The sequence below is a fragment of the Ceratotherium simum genome, chromosome 4, assembly GCF_057802395.1.
Source record: "Ceratotherium simum simum isolate JZ-2026a chromosome 4, ASM5780239v1, whole genome shotgun sequence".
Taxonomy (NCBI): Eukaryota; Metazoa; Chordata; class Mammalia; order Perissodactyla; family Rhinocerotidae; genus Ceratotherium; species Ceratotherium simum.
Genome location: NC_141903.1, coordinates 56798965 through 56808683, shown reverse-complemented (window position 1 = coordinate 56808683; position 9719 = coordinate 56798965). Strand labels below are relative to the sequence as shown.

Sequence of the window (9719 nt, the reverse complement as noted above, 5' to 3'; positions counted from 1 at the left end):
GATAAATCTGCAAAATCTTAAACTTCAGTTCTTAATCCAATGATAAATATTATTTAAAGAGTAGCTATTTGGTCTTCAAAAATTTTAGAAGGGTCGAAAACATGTCCATCCCTTGCTACATTGTAGCATTTGAAATTAGCAAGCATGACAACTTGAATTCATTTTGATCTTACATGCAGAAGTGTATATTTGCATTTTAAGACAGCTTAGAATTAAGAGTTAACTTCTAGTCAGCAGTGGTAAGCGACTAGAATTGCCATCCAATCAGTATTCAATGGTACCACATATCAGAGTCTCCACAATATGACAGTCTTGTTCAGTACTCATCACTTTTGGGTGGGGGAGGGAGGCATGGCAAAAAGCAGTTGCAATTTTTTTTAAACAGCAAAAGAGCTTTAAACATCTATACAATTTTGCATCATCTTGTATTCTATTCTAGAATACTTGGAACAAAATCTTATTTCAATCAGCCCAATCCATACAAGTTATAAAATACAAACACAGTCTAAACCCTTTAGTGTACAGAATATGCACTATTTAATACTCATTAAATGCAGTACAATCAATGAAGATTATCAAATAAGAAACACACACAGAATTCTAAATTTTTAAATCATCTTAGGGCTGCTAACCAGAGACTATACAAATTACATGTGTGAGACAAAGAAAAGGAAAGAAAAAAAAACACCTAAAGAAACTAACTTCTCAGTGCATCACACTCATCAGGATAAAATGTATGGTACTTTTACAATCATATCACAACTGTCAATTTAAGCTGGGAATGACTCAAAGACATTAAAGCCACATAAGGGCAAGAACCTGCCAATTAAAACGTTAAAATGAAACAGATCTCCTTTTTCCCTTGTAAAAGCACTGAAAATGTAATGTGTCCAGATAATTCACTAAAAATTTTCTCATTTCCTTTGCCCTCCACTATAGTGTCTTAAATTATTCTGTAATTATTCTACTTTTTATAAGTCTGATTTTTAAGACCTGTATAAACTATTGTTATAGAAACATACTATTTTCTGTGGTAAGAATGTCTTTTTGAAAAAAATAACATATCTGGTTATAAATCATAGAATAAACCAAAAAGCAAAAATCTGACATTTTCCAAGCTAGTGAGAAATAAATTATACCATGATGTATCAATTTAAAATTATATCAATATTAACAAACATTTCTATGGTAGTTTTTTCCCCCCATAAAATTAAACAGTGCAGACTAGGGCTTGGGCTACAGTTAATCACATTTAGTTTTCTTAAAAACAAAACTTTATTTACCATAAACAATTAAAAGGCAATTTTCTTCCTCCACAACAAATGTAGACATTAAATCAAAGGTTTTTAAAATACCCACTACCAATAAGAAAAGTACTTTTAAATGGCTAAAAGGAATCAAAATACCAAAGTGTGTGAAGAGGAGATATAAACAATCAAGAAAAGAGATCACTGGTGTTGAATATTTAACATGAATAGCCCAAAATAAGTTCCAAAGTTTTTCTACCTTTACAAATAAAAAAAGGTGTCCTTTCCACAGTTGGGGATATGCACTGTACATCCCCCCCAACAAGTGTATGAGTAAGGTTTTAAAAATGTTGCCAATATTAAGTTCTTCGATACCTAAAATTAATTAGAGGACAGCAATATTAGAGTGGCAATGGTGCATCAACTCGCAAAACGTAGTTATGATCCAACACGAGTTGTGGTGGTTCTTTTATCTGAGAAAAAGCTTTTCAGAAGAAATACCTGCCCTATGCTAACCACCAGAAGAATAAGTGCTTCTCCTACTGACCAATAGGCCACTCTTGTATTTAGATCCTCTGCTCGGCTTCGGCCTTGAGCTTCTCTCAAACGGAAATGAGTCTGATAGTCGATGACCGACTTCAGAGCTTCGTGAATTGAAACACAGGCAGATTCCATCTAAAGAGAAATATTTCCAGTTAGTAGGTTTAATACTTTCTGTATAATCCATCTAGCATACTCATCTTTTCTTTCAATTTGATCTCAATTTCTCACTTGATTAACATTCTACTAAACTGGCACTCATTCATTCACTCATTTACGCCAGCGGTCCTGGCAATGCAACTCATTCCCACTAGGACAACTGGTAAGGCTAGAGATCACATGAAACAGCTGCTGGTTCCAAAACAGAATGTCACAGCTGTGGCATCTGTAAGGTGGTAGATGGAACACTAAGCTAACAGTAGCAGAAATACTTATCAGTTAAGGTTGGTGGCTACAGAATTTCAAGCCCAGGTTCCTCAAAGTGGAAGAATGAAGAGGAAGAGAATGGCAGGTCAGTAAATTTGACCAGTTAAAAGAATATAAATCAAAGTCCAAATATATACAAAAACAGACCAAATACGGCATAAAAATAGATTCAATTAGTCAGTTATTTTACATATTTTAAAAACAGTTGAATCTGAGAGTGATAGGTCAGAGTAGGAACGTCTTTTTTTTTTTACATTACCAATTTGCTAAATAAGTCTTCTCCCTCATACCAGTCACCTAAACCAATATGTGAATGATCATTAGATTTAGGTGATAACAGTCTGATCTATCCATTATAAAGTTCCTCATCAGCCTTTCACCTAATGGTTTTAGCAGTGACTGGTGATCACTGCCTACTCTAGATCCACCATTTTATTAATGGTTAAAAAATGGTGATTTAGTAAAACTCTCACTTATTCCACATTTACTAGATAGTAATTTTTTCAATTTTAAAGTATGAACAACTGCTTTATAAGTACCCCTATTATATAAGAGACATTAGCTTTTTGAAAGTAGAAAAATAAAACTGAGAAAAGATAAAAAACGTGATAGGAACAAAGGAAGTTAAGTGGTACTAATTGCTTTCTCACCACTCATTTCTTATATATATCTACTTAGGTTTTCAGAGGAAGCTACCTTCTTATACAAATTAAAATTTATGAAGGTTAAGTTATAAACAATGGCCCCAAAGAAAAATCTTTTTACAAAGCAAAGTGCCGTTCACACAGGATGCTAAAATAAAGATGACATTTCCAAAAATAAGAGCATTTGAATACATCTTGTTAATGGTTACAAGAGGTTTATGAATTAAGGCTCTTACACATTCTTAATAACTACCTCTATCATCACGTAAGTTTGGCCAAGAGACTAACTAGAATCCGGGAACAATGAAATACCAGTTTAAGGTTTTAACAAGTAGGTGGTAAATAATTCCTTTGGATATCTAATTGAGTATCTTTTAGATATAATCTAAGCTCATACTGTGTGTGAAGGAGAAATAAAATAGCCCTTTCTCATCACCTGAGCAGTATCTGTTCACTGACTTTAAATTTCTTTTGCTGTCTTTCTCTCCTTAAGCTCTTCTTCAAAATAAATACCAATTTAGCTTCCTTAACTATTTTTGTTAGATGACTTACCATTAATCTTTAATATTTTACCTTAAGCTACAGCAAGTTATTGTAACAGCAGCTTCAGTAACACTAAATACTAGTATAAAACTACTTCGTGGCATATTTATATATTAATTTTATTAATTAAGGCATCATTTTGCTTCCAGTTATACCAACCTGCTAAGTTATGGTAGCACCATTCCTCCATGAATTACAGAAAATGCTTCAGAATGCTGCAGCACTGTTTGGCATTCGTAAATTCCTTTGCTATTGATGTTTCTACCCAAGTGATCCTCCTATTTTAATGCTTCTTATTTTCTTTACACTTAAAAGTTCATAAAATCTTTTAACATTGGTCTTCACTAAAAAAGGCTTAAATTATCTGTGAAATACCTAATCTACTGAAAGAATTAAGATAGGCCTTAAAGACTGTGTTAAAGTCTCAAAATTCTGTGTTCATCAGTGAGTTAATGCATATTAAACTATGCCCTCCCCCTTTAAACACACCAACATTATACTGCTGACTTTTTATTTACCTGGGTAAGAGCACTGACTCGGTTCTCACTAGGAAACAAAGGTGGGTCTTCTCCAACTTGAAAATCAAAATATACGGTTTTATGTGTGAAAGTAGAAAATTCATTGCTGAAGCAAAATTTGTATGTCCCATTTTTGGAGGCTGTGAAGGTAAAACTATCATACTGTTTCTTCATCTCTTTGTATAACACATTACCATCAGGATCTTCTAATCGACAATCTACATCATAGTGACCGCCAGTAATTACCTATCACGAGAAAAAAAAATGAAGAGATCACTGCCAACTAAGAAGTTTGAGAAATTAGCCTATTAAAATGGCAATAAGGTTATAGGCAAAGGACTTGTACTATCACAGGCAATTTTACATTTTTTGATTTTCACCAGTGGATGGGAACTTGGGAGGCAGATTTCAGTTCAACTAAAGCTTTAGAGAACCTGAACAAATTTCCTCATGACAGGAGAGAGGGAACTAGTTAACCAGCCAGACAAATGTTCTAGTTAATGCAGATCTCTTATATCACTTAATTCTCCCAACAACCCTTAATTTTCCCTTCCATTTGACAAACTGAGAAACTAAGTTAAGATAAGCAACCTACCAAGATTACTCACCTAGTAAGAGGCAGAGGCAGAACTTCAACTCCAGAATCACACTCTTTAACCTTAAGCTTACCGCCATGTAATATTTCCTTCCCCAAGTTTTCTTACCTAGTTTCCTATTAGCATCATTCAAGCACACACACGGGCAGTGTAGTGAGCTAGCAAAGTAGGGCAGTCCTTAGCATGACACCCCAAGCATACTCGTATCATAGAACTTAAACTCATTCTACTGCCAAATTACAAACAGGTTGCGTTTCTTAAGTTCTTTTAGAGGTCAGTTATATGGAATTTGATCCATATTTTGCTTTGAACTACATTATGAACTGAATAGACCTGTGGGCTGTTCTGAGAGTATATCATCATTTACAAACCTGTTTCCAAGAGAAACATAAAGGATTAAACTATATTGTTTATACACTTGTGATTAAAACAAAAACAAAACAGAACACAAAAACAAACGAATCTTTTGTTTATCTGGAAAGCTTGTACTTAAGGGCAAGCATATTGGAAGCAAAGTCAGGGTAAATGAAATGCTTTTTAAGAGGATTTTGGAGCTATTTTCAAGGGCTTTTTATGCTTAATCAGTTATAATTTGGGCCATTTAGGTTGTACAAACGAAGAGAGGAGGGAGGGATTTTTCCTGAGGTAACTGGACAAGCATAATAAGAGAAAAAAGGGGAAAAGGATTAAAAAAGAGAAAGCCCTCTTTATATGAGAAAAAACTGAGTGGGAAGAAAGAGGGAGAGGAGACAGGAGAAGAAACATAGGGTGCATGTATCCACTTGAGAAAGTAGTGATGAAGAAGAAACATTGGGTTTGAGGGTCCAACCATCATGAGACTGGATGGCACAAGTCTGTATTTTCAAGCTTGAACCTTCTTGGTTAGCATAATATTGACATTCTAGATCTGCAGAACAGAGACCAAACTTGGGACTTCAAGGAAAGATCGGTTACTTATGTGACCTTCTGTCACCTAAGAGATATGATGAATAACTGAACTATGTTACAAAATCATTTTGCTAATTAAATGAAATATAATTATGCACTTAGGAAACTGTAAAAATACGTAAATATTAATATACAGATATAATGTTTTGACATAAAAACAGTTTCTTATCATTTGGACATTTACTCCTCCCCCCAAAAGTCAACAACCTTTCCTCTAGGTGAAAATAATGACTTCATTTTTATATACCCAATTATTCATTCTTGACTGTTGAACTTTGAATCATCAAATACATATACAAACTGAATAGGACCAGAACTGATTATCATGCCACTTTTTTTCCCTGAAACTTTAAAACAAGTAATCTTATTTTGGATAAAAGTACCCTTTTACATGTCTGGTCACGTAAGATAGAAACTGGGAATCATCCCAAATTAAACGTCCCTACCTGTCCAGTTAATCACAGAAATCTCTTGATGGTATTGCCTCTCTCAAATTCATCCTATCTCTTCCATTCTTAATCTACAATCCAGACAGGAGTATTGCCACAACTTCCCACTACCCAATCGCCTCCCTCTAATCTAGGGTTTCTCAATCTCAGAAAATTGGGCTGGATAAGTCTTTGTTGTAGGAGGCTATGTTGCCCTGTGCGTTATAGCACATTTAGCAGCATCTCTGGTCTCTACCCACTAGATGCCACTAGCACCCCCTCCCCACATGTCTCCTGGGGGGTGGTGGGAGGGCAATTGCTCCATCCTTCCCCATCCCCCATTCACTTAAAACCTTTTGATAATTCCCTGTGGCCTAGGGAAAAATCCAAACCTGTTAACAATGGCATACCAATCCCCTGCACCTCCTCAAGGTACTCTTAGCACCTCTTTTATACCCTTTCTCATTCTGTGTTCCAAAAAGACTAAATTGCCAGAAACCCTGTGAACAAGTCCTTCCTTTACAACTGCACTAACAGTGGTAAGTTAAACAGGTTTTGTCTGAATCATAGGACCCTAAATGACAATGCTTACAAATCTACAGTTTATTACAGGAAAAGAACACAATATAAAACATCACAGCCAAAAGTTGTCTCATAGGAAGAGATCAGCAGAGGTCAGGGGTGGGCTCCTTTGTCCTCCCTCTGTGGGAAGTGGCCAGACATATACTTTCCCTCAGATCAGGAACCACCCAAGTGTGCAAAGAACACCTTGGAACCAGTGAGCCCAAAATAGAATCTTGGCTGGCTTTTTTTATATTTTGCTGGTCACACAGGCATATTCCTACTATGTAACCAGGCTCAATAGCAGAGCCTTTGTGGGTCTCATGTAGACCAGGTACAAATCATCAATCTCACTGTTATCAATAAACAATGCTGACAAACTGGTCAAACCATCCGCAAAGCCCCTGGACCTATGGTTACAAAGCAACACTACTGAAATAGTGTATTTCAGTGCCAGCTCAGGCTAATTTCTGGAATTAGGTCTCACAAACATAACATATCTGCCTAGGATATCCTGTTTCCCTCTGCCACCTTGTAGAGTAACTCCTATTTCTCCTTCTAGACTCAGCTCAAACATCAGCCCCTCAGCTAATTTCTCATGACGATCCCTCCCCCTTTCCCAGCACTATACGTAGTGTGTACTTGCATTGTTGCATTTAACATTATATGACTGTATTTGTCTACGCAGGCTCCCTGAGGTCAAGATCAGTCTTATTTATCTTTGGGAGGTGGTATAACAAAGTAGTTAAGAATTTAACCTGAGACTGCATACTGATTCTGCTACTTGCTAAGTTTCGTGACCTTGGGTATTAACCTATCAAAGCCTCAGTATTTTTGTCAATAAAAAAGGAATAAGAACTATACCTATTTCATGTCAAATTGTCCTGAGAATTATGCAATACACCTGAAATGCTTGGCATACTGTCTGCCACATAACAGATGCTAATTTTTTAGCCTATTAAGAGTTGTAGTGGTATTAGTCTCAGCACCAAGCACAGTGTGTGCAAATATAAGAATTCAAAAAATGTTTGTTAAATTCCAACAAAACTTTATATTACAATTCCTGCTATTTTCCTTTCTGTCCCCTAGTCCTAATCCATGCAGTTAAGCAAGCCTAAAGGTCATCCTTAGCCTCCTCTTCCTCACTCATGATATAGCTAAAACCTCACCAAGTCCCGTCGATTTTAGTACCTGCTAAATTCTCTCCAATCCTTTCACTTTTCTCCTTCCCCCCTGCTACCATCCTAGTCTAAGCCTGGACCACTACAAAAGCCTCCTAATCGGTTTTCTATATCCACTCAGCAACACTCTGTCATACTTTCTCTACCTGCACGATAACCATACAGCTACCAAGAATATCTGGATCATGTCACCGCCCTGCTTACAACCCTCTGATGGCTTCTCATACTCTTAGGAAAAACTAAAATCTTTAACACAGCTGGCAAGGCACTACACCGTCTGGCCCCCACTGACCTCCCTTCCTCTGGCACAGACCTTGCAAAGGCTGTTTCCTCTTCCTCCTTAACAAAGTTTTTACAACTCATCCTTTAGAATTCAACTTAAAACCATTTCCTAAAGCCTTCATAGATACCAAAGACTGGATAGTATATCTCCTATTTTCTGCTTCTAAATCAGTGTTGATGAATGAACAGGTACTAATTAAGAAAAGAAGGGTAGGATGGGTAGGGAATCAAGAATGATGGCAGCGACCTATCTGTTTTGATCACTTCTGTATCACCGGCACCTAGCACTCTATAGCTGCTCAAGTATGTTAAATAAGTCTACCAACAAAAATAGAAACAGAGTAAAGATTTTCTAACCAACTTAAGAAACTACATTCTGTTAAATAAAGTTTCTTTTTTATATAATCCCAAAGATGAGAAGAGGCTTCTCATTTATCACAGCAATGTTTTTCAACAACACCTTTGGCAGACGGTCATTCGGCCTCAAATGGAGCTCTTCCAGTGACAGAGACAGCATTAACCAATAGTCCTAACATCATTGAAAAAATTGAAAAGCAATGGAGTTAAGATATTGGCAGTACTTCGAATCTGATTAAAGTGGTCGTGTGCATCAGAGAGTGGGGGATTGACACTGGGCACTACAGAACAGGAATAACTTTTTTAGGAGACTCTTCTAAAGAAAAAAGTTCAGTAGGCCTTAAAATGAAGGACAGTAGAGAACGGAAGGAAAAGTCACAGCTACAGGAAGCATTTCTGGAATTCACGGGTCTTAGTATTTAGTCTTAAATGTCTCACCCAAGGTTTAGAGGAGGAAAGCCAAATGCCCTGCATCAGCTACCTAGAGGTGGTTCTTGAATCAGCCAAGAACGGAGAAACACGGACAGGAGGGGGACACCTCGCAGGTTGAAGCCCCGACCCCGGAACCGCGAGCTGGGGCCCCGGAACTTCCAGAGGCCGCAGTACCTGGAACTCGAGGGTGCACTTGGTGCCCTGCGTGATGTCCTCGTAGAAACACTGCTTGGCGTTGTCGGGCAGCTCGAAGGTGATCTCAGAGGCGCCGCCGGGCCCCGGCACCAGCAGCAGCAGCGCGAGCAGCCTGCAGCTCCAACGGCCCGCGGCGGCCACCCAGCGCTGCGCGGCCCCCGGGCGCGGCATCCCGAGGCGACGGCGACGGCGGCTGCCTCAACCGAGCTGCGCGGAGATGCGGGGTCAGGTCTGCGAGGACGCACCGCCCGCGGCAGGCCTCAGCCCCGGCCGCCCCGCGAAGACGCACGGCAGAGCTGCTCCGAGCCTCGGAGAGATTCGGGATGAGGCGCGAACCGCTGGGTGCGAGCGAGGGGTGCTGTGGGACCAGCGCCCGGAGCCGGGACCGACCTAGGGAGCAGAGATAAAGCCAACGGAGAACAGGCGGAAAAGGCCCGGGTGGCCGGAAGTGGGGGCGAGCGCTTAGGGGAAGAGGAGGGGCCTGAGGCACCTGCTCCAGCGACCCGGATGTGCTTTCACTAGGCTACGGGGAGAGGCGTGGGAGCGCGTACGTGGAAGCTCGCAAGGCGTCGGCTCGGCCGCTGCGGCCGCCTGAGGCGAGGGGCGGGGCCAGCATAGTGAGCGTGGCGGGGCGGGGCCAGAAGAAGGGGTGTGGCCTGCGGGTGGCCCTGTGGAGCGTGGGGCGGTGCGAGCTGGGAACAGGTGGTCCGCGGGGTTCTGTCTGTCTGAGGGCCGAGCGCTGGGGGAGCTCCTGGGGAGTTGTGAAGAGCTCCTTTTGTTCTAGGGGGCTTCTCACCGGTGGTAGAGCGCTTTGCAATTTG

At 39.7% G+C, this 9719-nt stretch overlaps 1 protein-coding gene across 1 annotated transcript; it reads right to left on the bottom strand.

Moving 5' to 3' along the window:
• Positions 1 to 520: 520 nt before the first annotated feature.
• TMED7 (transmembrane p24 trafficking protein 7) lies at positions 521 to 9349 on the bottom strand. Its single transcript, XM_014796642.2, has 3 exons — positions 8878 to 9349; positions 3919 to 4164; positions 521 to 1922 (listed from the first exon to the last, which is right to left on the bottom strand). The coding sequence occupies exons 1-3, from the start codon at positions 9067 to 9069 to the stop codon at positions 1686 to 1688; spliced, it is 675 nt and encodes a 224-aa protein (XP_014652128.1). The 5' UTR covers positions 9070 to 9349; the 3' UTR covers positions 521 to 1685.
• Positions 9350 to 9719: the final 370 nt, after the last annotated feature.

Excerpts from the sequence above, each read along its gene's own strand:
- TMED7 (XM_014796642.2), bottom strand. The coding sequence starts at position 9,069 with ATGCCGCGCCCGGGGGCCGCGCAGCGCTGGGTGGCCGCCGCGGGCCGT. Across the intron at positions 4,165-8,877 it reads AGTGCACCCTCGAGTTCCAG|GTAATTACTGGCGGTCACTA; the intron begins GTACTGCGGCCT and ends TTCTCGTGATAG. Across the intron at positions 1,923-3,918 it reads GAGTCAGTGCTCTTACCCAG|ATGGAATCTGCCTGTGTTTC; the intron begins GTAAATAAAAAG and ends ATTTCTCTTTAG.